General features: G+C 44.7%; 1 protein-coding gene across 13 annotated transcripts in view; it reads left to right on the top strand.

The window, feature by feature from the left end:
* The window catches only part of LIMCH1 (LIM and calponin homology domains 1), a 275,637-nt gene that overhangs the window by 230,040 nt on the left and 20,571 nt on the right, over positions 1-25,026 (top strand). For 12 of the 13 annotated variants that reach the window (XM_067531174.1, XM_067531168.1, XM_067531170.1 and 9 more), the window contains 5 exons: positions 4,667-4,759; positions 6,024-6,128; positions 8,041-8,177; positions 10,818-10,942; positions 24,618-24,738. In XM_067531174.1, coding sequence (XP_067387275.1) covers positions 4,667-4,759; positions 6,024-6,128; positions 8,041-8,177; positions 10,818-10,942; positions 24,618-24,738 — 581 coding nt within the window. The remainder of the gene's footprint in view (positions 1-4,666; positions 4,760-6,023; positions 6,129-8,040; positions 8,178-10,817; positions 10,943-24,617; positions 24,739-25,026) is intronic. The other variant, XM_067531165.1, reaches the window with a different exon arrangement.

Below are 25,026 nucleotides of genomic sequence, written 5' to 3'. Positions count from 1 at the left end.
GGTCAAGGCAGGACCAGGGCCTGTACATAAATACCAGGGAGCTCAGGGCGATCTGTTTAGCATGCGGGACATTCCTTCTCTTCTTGAGATGCAAGGTAGTCCAGGTCCTGACAGACATCATCGCTGTAATGTATTATATCAACAGATAGGGCGAGGCCCGCTCTTCGGACCTGTGTCAGGAGGTGGTGAGTTTGTGGAACCTAGTGAATAGGGCATGATATTCATCTGTTGACTTCACACCTCCCTGGTATCAAGAACGCCACAGTGGACCGACTCAACAGGACCTTCTTACATTGCCACGAGTGGTCTCTCCACCCGTCGGTAGCCGATATGATCTTCTGGAAGTGGTGGTTTCCCCAAGTGAATCTCTTTGCTTCCAAGTTCAAAAAGAAGTGCCACCAGTTTTGCTCCATTCGCAGGCTCAATGAGGGAGCGCTGTCAGATGCCTTCCCACTTCTGTGGTCAGGGAGGCTTCTGTATGCCTTCCCTCCCATTCCGTTGATTCAAAGGGTCCTGTTAAAAATCAAAAGAAACAAGGCGAATGTGATCCTTAAAGCACCCGTATGGCCCAGGCAACACTGGTTCACGACGCTCTTGGAACTGTCTGTTGCTCCCCTTCTGGAGCCTTCTGGAGCTGCTGCGTTGGCACAACCTGCTTTCCCAGGATTGGGGGCGACTTCTTCAGTCCTGGAGTCCCTGCACCTGATGCATGCAGGCTGAGTGGCTGAGCCTGGAGGAACAGGCTTGCTCGTCTCGCGTGCAGGCAATACTAATGGGCAGTAGGAAACCTTCCTCCAGGGCATCATATTTAGCCAAGTGGAAAAGGTTCACATGCTGGGCTGCAGTCCAAGTGGTTATGTCCCAGCAAGCATCAGTCCATATGGTGTTGGACTACCTGCTGCACCTTAAACTTCAAGGCCTGGCCACTACTTTTTTAAAAGTACATCTAGCCACTATTTCAGCCTTCCATCCTCCGATTCAAGGGAGGTCGGTTTTCTTTCATGCCATGGCGGCTAGGTTCCTGAAGGGTATAGAGAGACTTTACCCCCAGGTTAGAGATCCGTTACCCTCCCTGGAACCTGAACTTAGTCCTCTCCAGGCTCACTGGGGCACCGTTTGAGCCTTTGGCTACCTGTGCCCCCTTGCTACTGTCATGGAAGGTAGCCTTTGTAGCTACCATCACCTGGGCTAGGAAAGTATCCGAAATTAGGGCACTTACCTCAGAGCCGCCTTATGTGGTTTTTTATAAGGACACGGTCCAGCTGAGGCCTCACCCAGCCTTTTTGCCCAAAGCGGTGTCACAATTCCATGCCAGTCAGGACATCTTCCTGCCAGTTTTCTTCCCAAAGCCACATGCTTCGGAGGAAGAACAGAGATGACACACGCTGGACCTTTGAAGAGCACTGGCTTTTTACATCTAGAGGACAAAACCATTTCATAAGTCCATGCAGCTGTTTGTGGCGGTGGCCGAGAAGATGAAGGGCTTACCTCTCTCTTCCCAGTGGATGTGCTCTTGGATAACCTCCTGCATTAGGTTCTGCTACAAGCAAGCAAAGGTTCCCCTTTCGGGCAATGTCGCAGCTCACTCAACTAGAGCGCAGGCCACTTCTCTGGTGTTCCTGGCGCAAGTGCGTATTCAAGACATATGCAAAGCCGCTATATGGTCATCGGTGCACATCTTTATGTCTCACTACGCCATTGTTCAGCAGGCAAGGGATAATGCCAGCTTCAACAGAGCGGTGATGCAGACAGCCCATCTGTGAACTCCGAACCCGCCTATAAGGTACTGCTTGTGAGTCACCAACAATGGAATCGACATGAACAAGCACTCGAAGAAGAAAAAATGCTAGCTTACCTTGTAACTGATGTTCTTTGAGATGTGTTGCTCATGTCCATTCCATGACCTGTCCCCCCTGTCGGAGTTGATGGCAAGAAGGAACCGAGGGGGCGTAGGGCCAGCGGCACCTTATGTACTGCGGCATGTGCGTGGGACTCCAGGGGGCACCGAAGCTGGCCCTACGGATACTGCTAAGGGGAAAAAATTCCAGTAAGCGTGCACGGGGGCGTGCACACACCTACAATAGAATGGACATGAGCAACACATCTCGAAGAACAACCGTTACAAAGTGAATAACCGTCTTTTATTGTCACACTTATTTTTTTGGAAATACTAACACTTACCTAGGGAACAGAAATGAATAATTCAGTTCCTAATTTGAGTAGAGTGTTTGTAAAACTTACTGTTTTAGGAAGCATATGAGAGAGTAAGTTTAATTTTATTTCTTAAAGGAGAGGAGTTAAAATTGTCGATAAACCAAAAAAATCACTTTTGATTTATATGAAATACCATATCATGCTTCATAATTTTAAATGATAGAATTTAATAAACATATACTTCATGAAAACATATTATCCATAAAAATACATTTCTATTACTTACTTTTCTTTAGCATAATTAAAAAAACATGCCATTATTCAGTATAGGATTTGTTTTCAAAGGCATGCTGTTTTTTAAAATATAAAAGTTACACTGTGAAACAGCATATGGCTTAATGTGAGTTGAGGTGTAGCTATCCACATCTATAATGGCAATGGTCTTAACTCTTTTATGGGTTTAATTCTCCGTGTTATGTTTGGCTTCTGTTATATAGGCTTGTGTACAATATGAACTTGTAAATCAGTTCCATGTTTAATGACTTTTTGTAATCAGCATGTACTCCGTGCCCAGCACATACTTACTGTTAGAGATGGGCTAAATAGCAAACACCTGTTTACACATGTATATAGCTTTCACTGATTCTACCCTGTTCTAAACCCAGTCATAAGTTATCTGTGCCCTGAACCACCATGATTGAGTGGTAAGATGGTAAAAGAAAATAGAAACGTATGTTGGATGGAGATGGAAGAGGACACTGAATGCTTCTTGCTTTTTGGTTCCCAGCTTGGTTCTCTTGATTACCAGCTCATTAAGAGCAAAGTGCTAGAATCTCTCTAGAGCTTTTCCACAAATCTGTGGGGAAAGGAGGGAGGGTGGTTTTTTGTTGTTAGTTTTGTTTTTTTTTCTTTTCTTCAGGTGTGACTTGCACTTTTATCTTGTTTTTAACCAGAACAGTAGTTCAGGGATTCAGGAATAGCTACCAAAAACACACTGTGCATTAAATCTATATTTAAAGCATGCAAAGCATAAGCTATGGGATGACTAATACTTTTTTCATCCTGAATCTTGTGCATATGAGAAATCCACTTACAAACAATTACTTTGTTAGATTTTGTAGATTGTTCTTTACAGCTGCCCTACTTTAAGGAGACCAAGCTAAACTTCTCCATTATAAAGTGGCTTCTAGAAACTTTCTCTGTACAGTTTAGTAGGATAATAAGCCATGTAAGAGTGCTGGGGCCAATTTCAGTCCTGGCTGGGCGAACCATATGACACTATTCTCCATCTGAAAAGAGGAAAGTTTAAATTTCTTCATGTCACTCAACCATGAACCAAGTGAGCAACATTGACTGGTTCCAGCCTCCAAGGAAGTCTCGTTTGGTTCTCTTTCCCAGTAAGGATGATGTCCATGGGGGAGAAGCTTGGGGTGGAGTATAATAAAAATACAGGTTTTGCATGTTCTAAGAATGGATTGGTTTCTACCTGCATTTTTTCTTGAGTTTATACCTTTATACCTTGTACATTTTTCTTTCTATTTGTCGTTTACTCCATTCCAAAATTAAATCCTCATTAGGTTGGGTGGAGTAAATTGCATGGTTCACTTGGATATCAAATGGATAGTAAACTAATTTCTTCTGAGTCAGGATTTTATGTTCTCAGTATTTTTAATTTGTTTTGCACAGTATTTTGGAGGAAGGAGGTTGCAGCCGAAGTACATAAGAAATAGTGACACTTGGCTGTTCCAATATAGAGGAAACCATTTTAACACCACAGCATTTTGAAGAGCTCTTTAAGATATTCTCTTTTGATTCAGAACACATGCTGGGGTGGTTCAATTCTCAAGGAATAATCCCATCCAGAAAGAAAAGCAACTATTTAGCTAATCATTATCTTATCCACTTCAGACCTTTATACATTGTCTATTTATCTTACGAGCCTACATGGTTTTTCATCTTTCATTAAATTCTACTAGCAGCAATTTATCTTTATTAAATTAGTGCCAAAGCTAATATTTGCACAGCCTGTTAAATTCAGAAGCTATTTTAGCCAAATGATTAATGCAAAATCCATGTTTTAAATATATTGGAGTGTTTTGATAGCTTTTACTAGAACTCTTCAGCTCTTAGTAAGCTATGACTGTTTTACAATGCTGAAAATAAATTTAATTTTGAACAGCATCTAGCATTTGAAAACTCCGAACTAGTCAAACTTGATATAGCACTTTAAGTGTTCCTGGTGCTTTACAATAAGGTAAGAGTATTAAACAATATAAAACTTCCGTAAGGGACTCTGCAGGGTGAGGGGAAGGAAAGAGAAATTTGTTCATGTTCGTGTTTTTGCATTGCGTGCCAGTTTTCTGATGAGCTGGTTTCTAGAGGGCCCAGTCTCCTGATGCATAGGATTTATGTTCTGCAATATCTGCTATCTTTTAATCTTTGAATTGAAACAAATAAAAATAATCTCTTATGAAGTTGCCTATTGAATAGATTGTATTGAAATCCTGTACAGGCGAGGTACCAGAAGGAGCAGGACAAGCTGAAAGAAGAATGGGAAAAAGCACAGAAAGAAGTTGAAGAGGAGGAACGTAGATACTATGAAGAGGTATAACATTCAAAAGTAGCAAGTTTAAGAAGTGATCTTGCAGTTTCAGTGCTGGGGTGTCTTGCTTCTATGCATTTTTTAAATGTTTTGCTAGTGGGAAGGTCACTTGGAGACTAACCATTTGTGATGGGCCTTTATGTGAGAGGATTGACGTCTTAGCAATGGAAATGTCAGAAGCTTACTGTTACTTTAATTATTTTTTATTACCATGCCCTTGTTTTGTCCTGTGCTCAGGTTATCCCTTCCTCCTGTGTCAGTAGTGCAGTTAGCTTGGGAAATGTTTGTGTATTAAGATGTCTTGTCATATTCATTGTATGTTTCTAATCATACTTTTATGTACTGTAGTTAGGCAGATTAGCATCTGATAGTCAGAGCTTGAGTAGTAAGTGGCATACTCATGACCCTGATATTTCTGAATTCTCTCTGCATTTCTCATGCACCTATCACCATAATGTCTAGCCACCAGGCATTACTTAGAAAATAATTAAATGTTATTTTAGGAAACCTGTCTGCTACAGATGCAGTGAGATAGGAATTTAGAAGAATGGGTTTAGGTGGCTTTAAACAGGCTTTCCCAATATGAATGCACATATCAGTAAACACATGCATGTACTTGGTCAGCAGCAGCAGTTGTGACTTCACCAGTTTATCACTCTAGACAAGGTATTCATAATCATATAATGGGGCTGGTAGTGAAGTAGACTAGAAAAAATTACGATGGATGTTGGAGACCTAGCAAAGCGAGGCAAATAGGCAGCACAATGACAGATGAAATTCAGCATTGGCAAACTTAAGGAAACGAACATTGGAAGGAATAGCTTCAGCTAATTTTATAATAATAATTCTGTCCTATTTGAAGAATGGAATAGAAGATAATACTGAAACATATTACAATGCCATTATATAAAATAGTAAAGCACCTTCGCTTGGAATACAGTGTCCGGTTCTGGTTAGCCCATCTCAAAAACGATACAGCATGAATACAAGGCATTCAGGGAAAGGCAATGAAAATGACTAGAGGCATGAAGCAAACTGAATACACAACTGTCCATTAAAACTCCCTGCCATTTGATATTGAGTCCAGTAGCTTAGTATTGCATGCCCAGCAACTCTGAAGATCGTGCCACTTACCTAGGTATGTAAATATGGACTTTTAAATCTAGCTTTGTACTCTGGCTTCTGAAGATCTTAACCAGTGTTCCTTTGGCAAGCTTCATGTTTAAATCTCTCCTCTTCCTCCTTCCCGCTCCCACCTGTCCTTTAGGAGCGCAAAATAATTGAGGATACGGTTGTTCCATTCACTGTTTCTTCAAGCTTTGCTGAACCCCTCTCCAATTCTTCCTCTATCACTGAAGGAAGTGGGACAATGGTGAGTGTCTGATGGAACTGAAGTGTAAACTAGGAGTTAATGAAAACAAGGCAGTAAAGGCAAAACAGTGTAGGTTTATATCATTCCCTAGAGATCAGTCAGTTGTAGGAATGGTATGAAAGGCAGTTGGTTTCATGAGCCACCCCATCTTACTTTTAAAAGCACTTCTCAATTAGCGTAGTTCATTTTTAGCTGATAAAGTGTGCCTCTGATAACTGATAAAGTTATATGCCTTGAGCGTTATACAGTGTGTAAATATAATGTACTTTTATGAATAAAGAGCCAAACCCCAAAGCAAACTACCACCCTCCCACTTTAGACAAGAGCATGGTTAAAATAAAAGGGGCCAGGAGTTTCACAGCTCCCCATTGAAAGCAAATGGAGCGCTCACCTTCTTTTCCCTGCCTTTGGCGAGCATTGCTCCCCCCATTGCTTTTCCTCTTCTCTGGGGTGCTGGGAAAAGTTACCCTCCTCTTTCAATCTTCTTTGACACCATGCAAAAGCCTAAGAAATTTAAAATTTGCCAGTCACATCTAAAGCAAGATGGAAATAACATAGTAATGTTCAGTCTCTGGTCCGCCCATGGCTCCTGATGCACCCAGTGCCCAGCTGGTGAATGCATTTCACAAAAGGCTAGCCTGACACATTCAGCTAGGCCTTGGTCTCCACTGCCCAAAAAGGTGTGGGGTTACTGCAAACTAGCTTGCTGTAAAATTCTGATAGAGAGAAGGCACACAATTCGTTTTTACCACTGTGTAGGTTATCAAGGTCAACACTTTAATCCCCCCACAGGGGCTTTGACATGAACTAGCTACTTTGAGGTAAAAAGTAGTGAGTTGGCTCCATTAGGCTTTTACAATGAAATAGCTAACTTGAATTTGCTATCCTGCTGTAAAAACACACCGCCTTTTTTGGTAATGAAGACAGCCTTCGGGGCCTGATTAAGTTATGTCAGCCTCCCTGGGCTGCATGGATTCTCCACAGCACTTTGGGCTGTGGACCCTCTCCAGCACCCTCCACCAGAACTTGTGAAGTGGTCTTCAAGAGACAGCCTTATGACTACCTATCACAGTACCTGTGCTGGGGGGATCCTCTCATGGTTGGTTATGAAGTTTTTAGGACTCCTTTTTGTAGCTCTGGCCCTTTTGCAAGGCATGAAGGGGCCAGACTGGGGGTGAGGAGCACATCCCTGGTACATGACAGCAATCAGGAATAGCTATATTGTGACTTCTGGGAGACTAGAAAAGTGTCTAGCACGAAGTTATTGGTAAACTTTCAATCAGGGCCCCAGCATAGATTCTTCTCTTTTCATTCTAACAGAGAAGGAGATGAGCATTTGTCATCCTGAAGACTCTCTACTGTACAGTACCTTACTATATTTTGGTACTGAAGACCACATTTTCCTCAATCACTTTATTTCTCAGCAATGGAGAATATAAATAAATACTCATTTTGTTTCCCATAGGCAGGCAGTATAAAAAACACCTCACCACTGAACCTGTATTGACCAGCTTTATTTTTGAAGCTTAACTTTGAAGACTTGAGGAATTTTGTAATGAATTTTGTTTTGAAATGTCACAGTATCTTTCTGTAATAACAATCTTCCGATTGGCATCACATACGGCTTTTGTGTTGAATAAATGCTGTGTTCTGCAGGGAGGAAATGCCCCTCCATAATTTCCTTGTTACAAGTTCAGTATAATGGTTTGTGTTAATTTTTCTAAACACTGTCCCAATGAAATAAAAGGTCAGTGTCAGTAAGGTCAAATAACTTTCATTTTATATAACCTAGTTCATTTTTCCTTGAAAGCATTTCCTTTGTGTGACAAATACAGTAGCTTCAGGGACAGGCTGTACTTTTCTCAGTTGGGTTCAGGTGAAGATCTTCAATATTATCTCACTTTTTTTGTAGAACATGATGGAACTGAGCAATTCTCAAGAGGAAGACAAACAAAAAGAAGTTAAAACACAGGAGACATTACTCTGGGAGCAGGAGGGTGCATCATTATCAAAAAGCAAGAAAAGTGAGCCAGGCCACGAAAAGAAAAGGTGTGGATTAAATCAAGGAACTTTGGACAAATGAATATACTTGTAAGGTTGTCATCTGGACACACAGCAAAATTGTTTTTAGGTACTGGGCTCAGACCGGGGATGTGGAAGTGCTTGTAACCTCCATTCCCACACATTACTTAGCTACCCCAATCCACAATCCTCCCTCCAGAGATCCCTCACCCTTACCAAACTTCCATTTGCCCTTTGAGGTCCTTCTTTTCTACTGGGAAGATGCAATGAAAGGTATTAACTTTTATATTTTTAAAACAGTAATTTGGTTATCTTTTCTTTTACCTCCTCTCATTTGATTTATTCTTTTCCCAGTGTCTCTTCCTACTTTCATCCTTGTCTTCTCACTCCTTCTCTCCCTGTCTTTTCCTCTTTCCCTTACTCTTGAGACCCTATCTGTCTGTCTCTTTCTCTCTCCGGTTCTACATGATCCCTGTCTATCAGGCCTTTCACTTTCATAGATTCTAAGGCCAGAAGGGACCGCTGTGATCATCTAGTCTGACCTTTGCATAGCAGAGGCCATAGAACTTCCCCCAAAACAATTCCTAGAGCAGATCTTTTAGAAAAACATCCAGTCTTGCTTAATAAATTGTCAGTGATGAAGAATCCACCATGACCCTTGGTAAATTGTTCCAATGATTAATTACTCACACCATTAAAAATGTACGCCTTATTTCCAATCTGAATTTATCTAACTTCAATTTCCAGCCATTGGATTGTGTTATAACTTTTTTGCTAGATTGAAGAGCCCATTATTAAATATTTGCTCTCCATATAGGTACTTAAATACTGTAATTAACTCACCCTTTAACCTTCCCTTTTTTAAGCTAAATAGGCAGTCTTTGAGTCTGTCATTGTAAGGCATGTTTTCTAATCCTTTAATCATTCTCCTTGCTCTTCTCTGAATCCTCTCCAATTTACCAACATCCTTCTTGAATTATGGACCCTAGAACTGGACATGGTATTCCAGCAGTGGTTGCAGCAATGCCAAATACAGAGGTAAAATAACCTCTCTGTTCCCAGAGATTCTGCTGTTTATGCATCCCAAGATCACATTAGCTCTTTTGGCCACAGCATTGCACTGGGAGCTCATGTTCTGCTGATTATCCACCATAACTCCCAAATCTTTTTCAGAGTCACTGCTTCCCAGGCTAGAGTTCCCCATTCTGTAAGTATGGCCTAGGTTCTTTGTTCCCGGATGTATACATTTACATTAAGTGCCATCCCTCTGCCTTCATCTTCACCCCTTCCTCACTCACTAGGCAAGAGTGGTGCCTCCTTCAGGGAGTTACTGGAGTCCATTATCCTTACTAGCTATTCTGTATAGTTCCGGAACATCGCACTCACTCATGCTTGGGATATGGAGTGCTGGGGCAAGGTTAAGGTAAAGATGTGCAGTGTGTGTTGTATAGTGGCTGTCCTAGTGGTGAAATGGGCTTCTGTGGGTGGAGGAGTAAAAGATGCTGCAGTGCCGTGGCCATTTACTGCATGTCAAGTGCCCCTTCTTGGCCAGAGGTCACTCCAGAGCTCCCTGCTTCTGTGGACATCCTGTCTCTTCAGAGCCCCTTCAAGAACTCACAGGTCAAAAATTAATTCAAACAATCCCCACAAAGGATCCAATTTATTTAGTCCTCAGATGCATGCTGGCCATCCAGGCCCTAACCCTTATTCAGTGTCTCTCCCAGTAGTTCAACACAAAGTCTTTCAAAACGAAACACACACTCATGTAGACTTCACCCCAGTCTTAGTGGGGCACAGCCCCCTCCCCTCTGAGTGTGTATCTGCATCCCAGTGCCTCCTGCTTGGAGTTTGTTCTTCTCCCCAGGCCTTTGCAGTCTCTCCCCTGCCTCTTGGGTAGGGTCTTTTCCATGCCTCCTTGCCTAGAGAGGTTTCTCCAGCTTACTCTCAGGCTTCCTTCTACCTCTGGCAGTCTCAGTTACTTGCTCAACCATGCCCTCCCAGCAGGTTCCTGCTGCCTTTTAAATTACCTGATTCTCCTCAGGTGAGGCTCATCTTGTAATCATGGCTGGCTTAGACTCAGGCTCCACAGCCCATGGGGAAGCCACCCTGCTACAGTTATATAATGTTAGATACCTTCCATTTTAATTTCCTTGCTTTCCTGGCTGTGTGTTAGGTTTGCTATGCATAGAGTAATCTTAACTCACAAGTACTGTAGTGTTTTATGTACTATTTCCCCAAGTTTCTTAGGTTAAGAAAGGATCTCTATCTTAGCAACAGCTATTTTCACAAAGAACCAGGATATTCACTCCTGAACTGGCCAGATGGTTTTACAAGGAACAGGATTTTCAGTGCTGGTAGCCATTGCTTTCACAAAGACAAAGACAGGCTGAACAGTATACAAAGAGTAAGACCATTGACACAACGCAGTTGCCTTGTCGAAGATGCTATTCTATGTGATGCTGTTACAGAAAGTGCCTGTATGTGGCAGTACATGAGACCAGCAAGGAGAGTTACCTTCTCTGTTTGTTGTGAATTCATGATTACCCACATGTGAAACAAATATTTGTTGAGCATAAGAGGTTCACATACAAAAGCACAATAATTAAATGACACTCTAGTTGATATTCTTCTTTGCTTTGTGTATACAGTGTGATTTGTTTTTATTAGCAGTATAAATAAAGCGCACACAGAACATCCAGAGACTATTCTTCAGAGAGAAAGTGAGGTGGATCGCCAGGTGTCAGTGACAGAGCACAACTCACCTGCCACACTGAATCTACCATTGACTCAGGGTAAGATTGCAAACAATCCAAAGATTGGTTTTTTTTGTTTGCATTTGTTTGTCATGGAAATTTCACAGGTTCATAGAATGACTTAATCAAGAATATTAGTCAAATTAAATCATTTTGGAAATTTGATCAGTGTTATTGCTTCAGGATTTAAACTTTTCCCAGGTTCAAAATCTGTTTAATATAAACTAAGATGAATGAGTTTGTGATAAGTGAGTTTTGGATCCTTGGCATGACATGCCATGGAAGGTTGAGCACTTACACTCCAGCTGAGAAGCTAAATAATCAATGTCTATATGTGCACAACAGTTAGCTAAAGTATATTCTCCAAATATTATTTAATGGCAAAAAGATTCATTAACGCAGAAGTAAGATTGCCTGCTTGAGCCCTTCCAGAATGCTGAATTCAGGAAAACTCAAACTTCTGAAATCCAGGAAATACAGTTAAGGTAAACCTCACGTTGTATCCTTAACTCTGCCCACTGGAGCCTGCAATAGTCACTGGTAATTATCTGCATGCACTCCAACTGCAGTCACTGTTAGGTGTAGCTGTATTGAATGGTAGAGGAAGAAGATGGAGTAGCTTGGAAGATCTCTGATTTTGATATGAAAAGATCTGGGGATTAGTTTGAGGAGCATCATAGAGCTGTGATTGTGAAATCAGAATGTCTGGGTTTGAGCCCCCCTGTGTGGTGTTGAAGGAACGAGGTGCATGTGTATCTTGAGGTTCCAATCTACATCATTTTAGTACAGAATTGGGTAGGTTGTGTCAGTAATAGGGCACTGGGATCTTCTTGCCATGGATATTGTCAACAGTGAGGTAGGATATGAGAGGAGTCTGTGGATTTAATGATGGCTAAGGAAAAGTATAGATTTAGGTGATATCCTATGTGCAAGCATGAAGGGGATATAAAATGATATGAAGTTGTTAAATTTTACAAGTGTGGTATTATGTCGGGGGAGTAGGATCAGTGTTTTTAGTGTGGAGCAAGTGCAGGCAGCGCCTGTCCCTTGCAGCAAAAAGGAAGAGTTGGGAGAATGTGTTATAGGCATGTTGGGCATTGCTCAAAGAGGGCAGAGTTAAGGCTATGTCGGCTTATACGCTGACTAGATATCTCCTGGTATTCAAAAGTTTTGAGTTTTGCTGAATTCAACATTCTGGAAGGGCATGAGCTGTCACCAGGCCACTTTAATTCTGCATTAATAAAGGTTTTTGCCATTTAATTTCCTAGTTTGTTAAACATAAGAACGGCCGTACTGGGTCAGACCAATGGTCCATCTAACCCAGTATCCTGTCTTCCAATAGTGGCCAATGCCAAATGTTTCAGAGGGAATGAACAGAACAGGCAATCATCGAGTGATCCAGAAAAAGAAATGTTTGTTGCTAGGAGTTAGTGGTCATTTAAGCAGTTGTAGTTCTCACCTAGGTTTGCAGTTGATATGCTCCTGTGGCTAGGTCGCAATCAAAAGCGCTAGTGTTTATACAGTGCTTGTCATCAGTAGATCTCAAAGAACTTTACATCTTTATCCCCATTTTACAGATGGGAAACTGAGGCAGAGAGGTGAAGTTGCTTGCCCTGCCGCCGCCGCCCGCCCCCCCCCCTCTCCCACACCCACACACACACACACACACACACACACACACGCCAGTGGCAGAGCAAGGAATAGTTCCAGTCCTGTGATCGTTCCACTAGGCCACACAGTTGCTATGTGATTCCTCAGTGCCACCTGGTACATTTTGTTTTAGTGGAATGGGAATAGTGGCCGTGCTTTAAAATGTTTGCGGTGTGTAGTTGCTAATCTGAAATCTCATCCATGGTCCGTGTCCCAAAACCTTGATCATTTTATTATATAGTGGTTACAGTAACTGTAGGTGTCTGAAAGAAGACTGGTGTGTCTCTCTCCTCTACTCTCTGCCCATCATTGCCTGCAACATGTCGTCCCCCCCACCCGCACCATTCCAGCTTCCTGCCCCATCCCATTAAGCCATTAGTTAGCACTGTAGAAGCCTTTAACATGCAAGAAGTTGCTCCTTGCTGTCTCCTGGCCTGTGTTGCTGCATACACATATGACAGGCAGTAGCAGCTTACTGAAGGGATGCCTGTATGCTACCTTGGTTATGTAGCCGGAGCCACCCTGATGCTGACTTGTGCACCTCACTTCCTCTATCCACCTCCTTCTGGGACTCCTGCCCCTGCTTCAGCCAGGATTCCCCAGATTTACCACAAGTCCACCCAGTCCATCCCTCCTTCAAACTGGGCCCCTCCCCTGCATACTCTGTCCAGCCTCCTCCCAGCCCCCAAGGGTGATGTGTATCGTAACTGCTCATTTTCTGTATTTCAGGTATTTTAAATTTGTTACCTCCATTCCCCCCACCGCAGATCTCAGCTCCCGTGGAGGGGCAGGGAGAGGGGATTAGACCCCAGCAGGGGGATAGAGCTTCCCCAGATCTCAGTACACATGTGGAAGGGGACAATTCAGAGCTGACAGGTTCTCTTCCCCTAAACCCCTACTTCCTCTGCTTGCTAGCCCTCACATTCCCCAATCCCTTCCTATCCCCTTCCCCCCAATCTCTCCCTCCCATTACCCATTCATGTTTATCCCCCTTCCCATAATACCTCATCCTTTGCTGCAGACCTAAATTCCTCTTCTCCTACTCCTGCACCTCCGTCATCCGCCGCCGCGCCCCCCCCTCCCCCTGATGAGCATTCATTTGTGTAATTCTTTTTAAAAATTGTTTGATCACCTTCTGAATATTCTGATATACTCAGATTGCTTTTTTCCAAAACTAAAAAAACAAAATATAACCTTGACAGAGGCAGATTTTTCCCAAATGTTTACAGTTTATTCTCAGATTTCTACTAGGGTGGCTTTCACACTTCAGAGTTGCTAGAATCTGTGAACTTAATTAAATGCTGGTTTTGTTTTCTGCGATCTGTATCACAGGAGCTCCTTGCTCAAATGACCCCACATTTAGATCAGTAACCCTACCCTACACTCCCAAGAGGCACAGCAAATTTCAAGACAATTCATGTAAATGCACAGATTTTAGAGCACTAAGAAGGATCATCCTTTTAAACGGGAAGAAGGGCTTCCCAATCTTAGTTAGAGCAGAGCTGGTGCTCCATTATAATATTATATTAAAAGGAGAATGGAGGGGAGGGGCTCTACACATCCGTTATCAACATCAATCTTCACTGCAGCAGATGGGGGGAGATCCCCACACCCGAGCCTTTCTTTTTAGGTGACAAATCTGAGGAACTGTCCCAGATTGAGGTGTCGATAGAGGAGGTTTTGGAACAAATTGATAAATTAAGTAGTAATTTAAGGAACTCAGATATGAAGTTGCAGAACTACTAACTGGTATGTCACTTAAATTAGCCTCTGTACCAGATGACTGGAGGATATCTAATGTAACTCAGAGTTTAAAAAAAAAAAAAAAAGGCTCCAGGGGCGATCCTGGCAATTACAGGCTGGTACGCCTCCCTTCGGTACCAGGCAAATTAGTTGAAGCTATAGTAAAGAACAGAATTATCAGACACACAGATGAACACAATATGTTGGGGAAGAATCAACAGAGTCCCTTTCATAAAGAGAAATCATGCCTCACCAATCTATCAGAAGTCTCTGAGAAAGTCAACAAGCATTTGGACAAGGATGATAAACTATATCCAGTGAATTTAGACTTTCAGAAAATCTTTGACAAGGTCTCTCATCAAAGGCTCTTAAACTGTTGGGGCAAGAGGGAAGATCCTCTCACAGATCAGTCACTGGTTAAAAGACAGGAAACAAAGGCTAAGAATAAATGATCAATTTTCACAGTGGAGAGAGAGAAATAGTGGGGTCCACCAAGAATCTGTACAGGGACCAGTGCTGTTCAACATATTCATAAATGATCTGGAAAAAGGGGTAAATGGTGAAGTGGTAAAATTTGCAAATAATACAAAATTACTCAAGATAATTAAGTCCAAAGCTGACTACAAAGAGGTACAAAGGGTTCTCACCAAACTGGGTGACTGGGCAACAAAATGGCATATAAAATTCAGTGTGGATAAATGCAAAGTAATGCACTTTAGAAAACATAATCCCAACTATACATACAAAATGATGGGCTCTAAATTAGCTGTTACCACTCTAGAAAGAGATCTTAGAATCATTAGACTGAGCTGATGTTTTCAGACAACTATGTGCAGCACCAGTCAAAAAAGCTAACAATATTAGGAACCATTAGGAAATGGTTAGAAAATAAGACAGAAAATATCATAATGCCAATAGAGTAGAACCTCAAAGATTCGAACACCTTGGGAATAGAGGTTGTTCATAACTCTGAAATGTTTGTAACTCTGAACAAAACATTATGGTACAGTACCCAGCAGTCAGTGTCTTCCAGCTGAGGCTGGGAGAGATTTTTGCAAAGGTGGCACCCAGCAGCACTGCCTGGTTTGCAAGCAGCTCCCTGCCCTATTCCTGTTTCTTGCCTTTGGGCAGAACTGGGGGGGGACCTGCCCCACATGCTTGGCACTACAAGCCCCAGCCCTCAGCTGCCTCTGCCCAGGGCTTGCCCTGCTCAGTGCACTGCTTGCCACCCTCCAGAGGCAGCACATGGCAGGGGGTTGGTGCCAGCTGGCTGCCAGCGCCCCTCCTTCGCCTGCCCCTTGCACTTCCAGAGGTGCAGCCATGGGCAAAGCTTGGGTCACATCAGTGCACAGGTTGTGGCCCTTTAAAACTCCTCCAGAACATAACTGACTCCCACTCCAGCTCCAGGTCAGGCTTTGGCTGCAACCTTCAGTTTCTGGCAGCAGGATCAGCAGGGAGCTTTCTTTCCTGGGCTCCAGAGTGGGGGTGGGGGTGGTTAAAACAGCTTCCTCCTCTCAGTGGGATAAGGTGGGAGGGGGTGGAACAGCACAGACCCAGACTGTTTCTGGCCTGCATGCAATACAAGCACAGTATTTGCTTTCTTTTTTTCCCCCCTCCACTGCTGCCTGATTACTTACTTCCAGTTTCACAGGATGTACGATTGACCAGTCAGTTCGTAACTCTGGTGTTCATATCTTTGAGGTTCTCCTATATATAAACCCAGGGTATGCCCACACTGTGAATACTGTTGGCAGTTCTGGTTGCCCCATCTCAAAAAACATGTACTAGAATTGGGAAAGGTATAGAGAAAGGCAACAAAAAATATTAGGGGTATGGAACAGCTTCCATATGAGAAGAGATTTAAAAACTCGGACTGTTCAACTTAGGAAATAGACAACTAAATGGGATGTGAGAGAAGTCTATAAAACGTGAATGATGTGGAGAAAGTAAATAAAGAAATGTTATTTGCCCCTTTACATAATACAATTTCACTCAATGAAATTAATAAGCAGCAGTTTTAAAACAAATATAAGGAAATGCTTCTTCACACAAGGCATAGTCAGCCTTTTGGACCTCATTGCTAGGGGCTGTTGTGAAGACAAAAAGTATAACCGGGTTCATGGAGGAGAGGTCCATCAATGTCTATTAGCCAAGATGGTCAGGGATGCAAGCCCATGCTCTGAGGTGTCCCTAAACCTATAACTGCCAGAAACTGGGACTGATGATGGGATGGATCACTCAATAATTGCCCTGTTCTATAGATTCCTTCTGAAGCTGGCACTGGCCACTATTGGAAGACAGGATATTGGTGTAGATGGACCATTGGTCTGACCCAGTATGGCCATTCTTATGTTCTCTGATTAACCATTTTCCCAACACAGCTGTTTTTAAAAGTTCTTTGAGCGCTTGCTCATGTTGATTCCAAGTAGGTGCGTGTGTGCACCGCATGCACAGGCGTCAAAGTTTTTTCCCCAGTGGTACCCATTGGGTCAGTGCATGCACACCTTGGAGTAGCACCCTCATGGCATTGTATATAGGGCCCTGCGGACCTGCCGCCACCTCAGTTCCTCCTTACCGCCCATGACGGTCATTGGAGCTTCTTTACCTTGTGTCTTCAAGTACTCTCCCCATATCGATAATGGTTCCTGTAATAGCTAAAATAGTTAGTTAGCTAGTGTTTTTAAAAAATAAGTTTTATAGTTAAGTGTTAGTTAATGGGGTTCTTCCTCCTTTAGTTGTATTCCCCTTCTTGGGGTACCAGGGCATGCTTCAGGCCCAAGGCTTCAAGCCCTGCAGATCCAGCCAAAAGCCTATGCCCAAAGGCGATCTGCACAACTCCTGTTTGAAGTGCTTCAGGAAGTCGCACCAAACTGATCGCTGCAGGATCTGCAAGAGTTTTGCCTCAGGAGCAGGAAAGAGAGAAGTGCTCATCTTAAGCAGATCCTTATGGAGGCAGCTTTCCGGGCACAATCTCTGGACCTAGCACCCGGCACATCGGTGCCCAGTGTTCCAGCGTCCGTTCGAGACCAGGCACCAAAGAAGAGCTTGGTGCCAAGGGAATCCCCGCACCTCTTGCTGGCCCAAAGACCAGCGTGGCACCGTTCCCATTCACCGCTGTCCTGCAAGAAGCAGAGGGCTGATAGAGGCCCCTTGCCTACGGTGCGAACTTTGGGAAAGGACGCTACCGTGCCATGCCCGCAGGCACACCAGGCACAGAAACCTCCAGGGTCGTCCACGTCAGCTCTGCAGAGGGCACCTGTGCGTCCAGCACACCCAGATTCTCTGGCAAAGGAAAGTGAGGTGGAAGAGCTGTACTCCCTTCCACGCTGGATACATTTGAGGTGGCAAGGGACTTGATTTCCATGATGGCCCAACAGTCTCCCGCCTCAGGAGAAAGGGTGCCTGAACTAAGACCTCTGGCACCGCACGTCGTGGTACCGTTTAGAGGCAATCTGGCAATGATGCGGCACTGGTCTCACTGGCCACGGCACCGGTCCCCGTGCATCGTCAAAGGTCGCCCTTGCCCCAGCACTGGCCACCTGTGCCCCAGCACTAATCTCCTTCACCTGGGCACCATTCAGCCTCGCCCCAGCACCAGTCTCCCGCACATCAGCACTGCTCTGCCTTGCCCCAGCACCAGTCTTCCAAGCACCGATTGCCTGTGTTTCGGCACTGCTCTACGGCTCCCCCCGGTCTCCACGAGTGGAACCTCGGTCTTCAGACTCAGAGGCAGAGTCATACTCCTCTAAGCGAAGTAGGTGCAGGTCAGGAAGGCGCCACCCCGCAAAGGAGAAGAGGCAGGGCACTCCAATGGGGACATATGCAATGGCAGATGCCCCAGCAATGGTCCTTCTAGACCCCATGGGCATACCATCAGGCCCAAGGGTCGCAGCCTAAAGGCCCCTACTTGGTCATCTCAGAGATCCAGACAACATATACCTCAGAGCATAGAGCCCCTCCACGTGGCACTGAGGTTGGGGGTCACAGGGAAACAGAGCTGCTGGCAGCAGTCAGTGTGGGACATGATATGGAGGAAGACCCTGGCCCTGGAAAGTGTCCTGAAGCAGACAACGGGGCGCAGGACAGGGAGGATCGTGCTGATCAGGACATCCAAGAGGCTGACATCATGTGAAGGGCCTTGTCCTCTTCCTCTCCAGATGAAGCGGTGGCAGGATCAACAGCTTACCACATCCCTATGGACAATAGACATCAAGAGCTCCTGAGACAGGTGGCTCAGAACTTGAGGTTGCAAGCAGAGCAGGTTAGAGAGTCAGTGGATTCAATAGTGGATATCCTGGCACCTGAGGGGCCCTGCAGGGTAGCCTTGCCTCTGATCAAGACAATCCAGACCACAACGAAAACCTTGTGGCAAACCCCTTCCTTGATTCCCCCCATGGCAAAGGGGATAGAGAGAAAATATTTTGCACCATCCAAGGGATATGAGTACCTGTTTACTCATCCGCAGCCAGTTCACTGGTAGTATTTGCAGCGAACAAGAAAGAGAGACAAGGCCAGCAGAACCCCGTGCCCAAGTCAAAAGAGCCCAAAAGACTGGACTTATTTGGGAGGAAAGTCTATTCCACTAATGGGCTCCAGCTGCTTATCACCAACCAACAGGCGATTCTTAGCAGGTACAACTTCAATTCGTGGGAGGCGATGTTGAAGTTTAAAGACCTGCTCCCATCCAACTCCAGGACTGAGTTTGGGGCCATGGTGGAGGAAGGCAAGGCGGTAGCCAGGACATCGCTCCAGGCTGCGCTGAATGCAGCTGATTCAATGACAAGGACTATGGCTTTGGGCCTGGCCATGAGACGAAGCTCCTGGCTGCAGGTGTTGGGCCTTCCACCAGAAGTACAGTCCACAATACAAGACTTACCCTTTGAAGGAGGGGGCCTGTTTTCAGAGCAAACTGACTCTAAGCTCTATAGTCTTATGGACTCGAGGGCGACATTAAAATCCTTGGGGCTCCACATGCCCTTCACCCAGAGGAAACATTTTAAGCCTCAATCAGGTAAGAGGTTCTACCCCTCCCAACCCAGGCAGGACTTCTCAATGAAAAGGGGTAGAAACAATAGGCATAGAACGCCTCAACCTTCTAAGCCGAGTAGAGGCTCAGGCAAACAACCCTCCGGCCCAGAACAGAACTTTAGAAGTTATGCCTGAGGATGATACTCCAGGACAGTACCAAGATCCTTGCCCTCCTTTTCTAAATTGTTTATCCCATTTCTAGCAGACCTGGGCCCGAATAACATGGGTTTTGTGCACGGTAGAACTGGGATACTCCCTCCAGTTTTGTTCTACCCCACCCTTCCACCCCTTCCCCGTCCCTCTTCAGGGACCTCTCTCACGAGCAACTTCTAATACAAGAAGTGCAGCAACTACTACACGCCAGAGCAGTGGAAGAGGTTCCTCAGGACCTGAGGGGAAAGGGGCAGATACTCCAGACACTTCCTGATCCCCCAAGGCAAAAGGGGGACTCAGACCTATTATCTTGCGAAATCTCAACAGGTTCATAAAGAAACTAAAACCACCTGGTTTCCCTTGCCTCGATTATACCCCTGTCTGGATCCGGGCAAATGGTATGCCGCCCTCGACTTAAAAGATACCTATTTTCACATCTCACCTTCTCACAGGAGATTCCTCAGATTTGTGGTGGGCGTAACCATTATCAATTCATGGCCCTCCCATTCAGCCTCTCATCAGCTCCAAGAGTCTTCACCAAGTGTATGGCCATTGTCGAGGCATTCCTAAGAAGGCACTGCGTTCAAGTGTACCCATACCTGGATGATTGGTTGGTCAGGAGCTGTTCCAAGGAGCAAGTGGAGGCTCATGTTGCCCTAATATGGTCGACCTTTGTCAGTCTGGGTCTTCAGCTGAACACAAACAAATCAACATTAGAGCCCATGCAAAGAATAGAGTTCATTGGAGCAGTCCTAGACTTGGTCCAGGCCAGGGCACTGCTACCAGAGGCTCATTTTCAGGCCATGGGCTCAATAATAAGGGGCTTCAGACAATTTCCCACCACCACAGTTTGGGGTTGCCTCATTCTTCTAAACCATATGGCTTCATGCACGTACGTGGTCAAACATGCGAGGTTGAGACTCAGATCTCTCCAGCTGTGACTGGCATCGGTTTATTGGCCCAACAAGGACAGGCTGGACAAGGTAGTCTCCCTCCCACCTCAAGTATTAGAATCTCTCCAGTGGTGGCTAGACCTGCAGCAGGTTCGCGGGCGGGGGTCCCATTTGTCACTCCACAGCTCTCTGTGGCGGTAGTTATGAACGATTTGGTGTTGGGATGGGGAGCACGTCTCGGCTCACTGAGAACGCAGGGCCTGTGGTCCACAGAAGAGCTATCACTTCATATAAACGTCAGGGAGCTACGAGCGATCCGGTTAGCCTGCCAAGCCTTCCAGCCTCACTTACTGTGAAGAGTCATGTCAGTAATGACAGACAACACCATGGCAATGTTCTATATAAACAGACGGGAGCACGCTCCTCTCTTCTGTGCCAGGAAGCCCTCCAGCTATGGGATTTTGCATTGCCCAATCAATCCACCTGGAAGCGTCTTACCTGCCCGGTGCTCAGAACGAGCTGGCGGACTATCTCAGCCGCTCTTTCAATCTCCACGAATGGTCCCTCCGCTCAGATATAGCGAGGGACATTTTCCAAAAGTGGGGGTTTCCCCAAGTGGACCTCTTTGCAACGCAATCCAACAGGAAGTATCATCAATTCTGCTCCTACCTGAATAACAGTCTGGGACCCCTGGCAGATGCATTCCTCCTTCCATGGTACCAGTTCCTGTGCTATGCTTTTCTGCCGTTCCCTCTCATTCACAGGGTCCTCCTGAAAATCAGGAGAGACAGGGCCTCCGTCATACTCATAGCCCCAGCTTGGCCCAGACAACACTGGTATACTGGTACACGACCCTGCTTCAGGTTTCCATAGACACTCCAGTCACTCTGTCCTTGGTTCTGGACGTGATCACACAAAATCATGGGCAGCTCTGTCATCCCAGCCTAGGATCACTTCACCTCACGGCATGGAAGCTGTGTGGCTGAAGCCTTGGGAAGCAATGTGCTCCTAGCAAGTACTGGAGGTCCTCCTTGGTAGCAGAAAGCCTTCCACTAGGGCAGGGGTGGCCAACCAGTGAGAGACAAAGAGCTCCAGTTACCTTGCCCTCAGGCAGCACGTCAATTTCACTCCCCCTCCTCTCTCTACCACCCACAGTTCACACTGATCTGTCAATTTTGGGGGCAGCTCATCAATTTCACTCCCCCTCTTCTCTCGAGCTCCGCATTTGTCTGAGCAAAGAGCCGCATGCGGCTCGCGAGCCACGGGTTGGCCACGCCTGCACTAGGGTGGAGTACTTGACTAAATGGAAAAGATTCTCAATGTGGTCGTCTCAGAGGGGAACTCCCCCGACTGAGGCTTCACTGCCCCTTATTTTGGATTACCTGCTGAACTGGAAGCAGCTAGGGCTGGCTGCATCGTCGATAAAGGTGCACTTAGCAGCCATCTCTGTTTTCCACCCAGGGGAAGGAGGCTGCTTAGTATTTGCCAATTCTATGGTGTCCCGGTTTCTCAAGGGCTTAGAAAGACTTTACCCCACGGTTCATCGCCCCATTCTGGCTTGGGATCTTAACCTGATACTCAATAAACTGATGGGGCCTCCATTTGAGCCCCTAGCAACTTGTTCTCTCTTATATCTCTCATGGAACGTGACCTTCCTGGTCGTGATCACCTCAGCAAGGAAGGTGTCAGAACTTAAGGTATTAACCTCTGACCCACCATATACAGTGTTCCACAAGGATAAGGTACAGCTATGTCCCTACCAGCTTTCATCCCCAAGGTGGTTTCCCATTTCCATGACAGTCAGGAAATCTTTTTGCCGATATTCTTTCCGAAGCCACATGCTAACAGCAGGGAGAGATCTCTCCACTCGCTGGATGTCAGTTGGGAGTTGGCATTCTATATAGAACGAACTAAACCGTTTTGAATGTCAAATCAGCTTTTCATAGTGGTGAACAGGATGAAGGGTCTGCCAGTGTTATTACAAAGGATTTTGTCGTGGATTACCTCTTGTATCAGAAGCTGCTATGACCTGGCTAAGGTTCCAGCCCTGGCCCTGAAAGCACATTCTACCAGGGTGCAGGCGTCCTCAGCAGCATTCTTGGGACAAATCCCCATACAGGAGATCTGTAGAGCTGCAACATGGTCTTCCATCCACACGTTCACATCACACTATGCCATTACCCAACAGGCATTAGAGATGATGCAGCATTCAGCAGAACGATGCTTCAGTCAGCCATCTTGTGAGCTCCGACCCCTCTCCCCCCGGGTCAGCTTGGGAGTAACCTACTTGGAATCAACATGAGCAAGCACTCGAAGAAGAAAAAAAGGTTTCCTACCTTTCATAACTTGTTCTTCAAGATGTGTTGCTCATGTCCATTCCAAGACCCACCCACCTACCCCTCTTGTTGGAGCTGAGTGGCAAGAAGGAACTGAGGAGGCAGCGGGTCGGTAGGGCCCTATATACAATGCCATGAGGGTGCCATTCCAGGGGGTGCCTGCACTGACCCGATGGGTATCCCTGGGGAAAAACCTTCCCACAACTGTGCATGTGGCGCACGCACACCTACTTGGAATGGACATGAGCAACACATCTTGAAGAACAACAGTTATGAAAGGTAGGTAACTGTTTTTTATTCCTCCAATTATAGATACTGAGATCAATTTTGTCTTCAGATATGTTTTACCAAATCTCAGATTAATAGAATTTTTTAAAAATTCTAATAAAAGTTGTTTGTTTGGATTTCAACCAAGCATTGCAACCCAGCCACTGACAGGCAGTGCAAGATCAGGAGAGCTGGAGAGTGAAAAGTGAAATTAGCTAGTGTATTTTCATTGTCTAATCTGAGTGAAAAGTAAACAAGTGGGATTAATGGTCAAAAGTAAACTTGATTTTTGAATTTATTGAAGTTTTATATCTTCATGTTTTGATTTAACAAAAACTTGGTTATCTCTGAAAAAGAGGTGAGAGAATGGGTTAAATTATTTAAATTGTTACATGTTTCCTGTGCAAATTCACAGTTTAAACTTAGTAGTTTTGTATATTGTGTGGGAATTTCATTCTATGTTTTGTAAAGGCTTCTTTATGGATAAAAACAAAGAATGATATCCTGTGAAGTATGCTTGCACACATGAACAAAGATGACTTTTCAAAGAATACATTTCAAGTAGTGATAAACAAACTTTCAAAGGTTTCAAAAAGTTCAGCTATTTATCTGAACTCTAACCAGACTTTTTGAGGTTCTCCCCAACTTGTCCACCAGTGGTCTTGATAGCTTTTCTCTTGCCTTTGATCCTTTGAGTTTTCCAACTCTCTCGCCAATGCCTTGGTAGCCCAATGCCCAACAGGATTCTGCTTTTCTTGATGATGAAGGTAGGTTACCTACCTTTTGATATGATCACTCACTTCTCCAATCATACCCCACCCCCAGTCGCTGGGATTGTTCATATGGAAGTCTGCATGCCTCTCCTGTCCCTGCCTTTCTGAGTGGCGGAGACCAAAGGCCCTTTTTCTCTCTCTCCTTCTCTCTAATCCAAGTGGTTGGTGTCTTCAAGCAGAGGCCTTTCCTAAACTATGAATAGTAAAATTCTTCAGGAGAAGCCCATGCAGTCTTCTCCCTTCCACTCCAAAGACAAGAGGTATCTGGTGTGACAAGGTCTAGCAGGTCTGGCTCCCTAAACATCTGAATTCACTGAATACTGGCCTAAAGCACATTCACCGAGCTTTCCATGGGCCACTGACCAGCTGTCATAGCTGCTGAGCCTTATAAAATGATCAAAAGGCAGAGAGGAGTCACAGGGAGAAAAGACTATTGCTAGGGCTACTAGGACATCAGTAGCACTGAATAGCAGTCATGAACGGCCCACATTCTTTTTATTAATGCCTAAATCAGCTCTCCCCAGTGCTCGTGTGTCAGCACTCTGCATGCGTATAACTCTTGTAGTTGCCTGGAAGCTGGGATGCACAAGCACCATTGATTAGAAACATTTTGTTTTGGCTATTTAAGTAGCTCAACTGCAGTGCTCCTGTATTTATTCCTGACCGCAAAATATACTGAACATAATCTGGTGTCTCTTCTTACAAGGGTTAACAAGACTGTGTATTGGCCTTATTTCTCTAGGTGCAGTTGCCTGTTTGACTTTCATACCTTCCTTTTTTGTTATGTATCCACAAGCTACATTGGTTAAAAATAATCTTTTCAAATGGTTTTTATCTCAAGTATTCAGTGTATCCCACTCTGTTACTTCAGATGTGTCATGGAATCAGCAGTTAACGAAACAGTCCCCACACGTTTCAGAAGAAGTTAAACAGAAAACACCTCTGGATCAGAGCAGTGGCCAGCAGGCTAATTCCACAGGCGAAAGGAGGAGGTGGGTCATGGAGATTTACTTGATAGCAACCTTTACCAATCATGAGATGTCTTTCTAAATGCATTACAAATAAAATATATTGTAAAGTTTGAGAAGTTTTGTTAACTCTAATTTTCTTTTTGATGCTGTCCAATGTGTTTCATAAGTTACTTTAAAACATGCTATTTTGTTGGACCAAAGCTGATGAATCATACCATGTATAATTGTTGCTAGTTACTGGCTTTCCTACAGAATGCCAAGCTTTATTAATTTCAGTTCCTCCAACTGTTCTCTTATAATTCCCCTCCC

Source organism: Emydura macquarii, unplaced genomic scaffold, assembly GCF_026122565.2.
Source record: "Emydura macquarii macquarii isolate MOO-44397 ecotype Brisbane River unplaced genomic scaffold, CSIRO-AGI_Emac_v2 contig_3128, whole genome shotgun sequence".
Taxonomy (NCBI): Eukaryota; Metazoa; Chordata; order Testudines; family Chelidae; genus Emydura; species Emydura macquarii.
The sequence above is the reverse complement of the archived record's forward strand: the minus strand, read 5'-3'. Positions and strand labels throughout refer to the sequence as shown.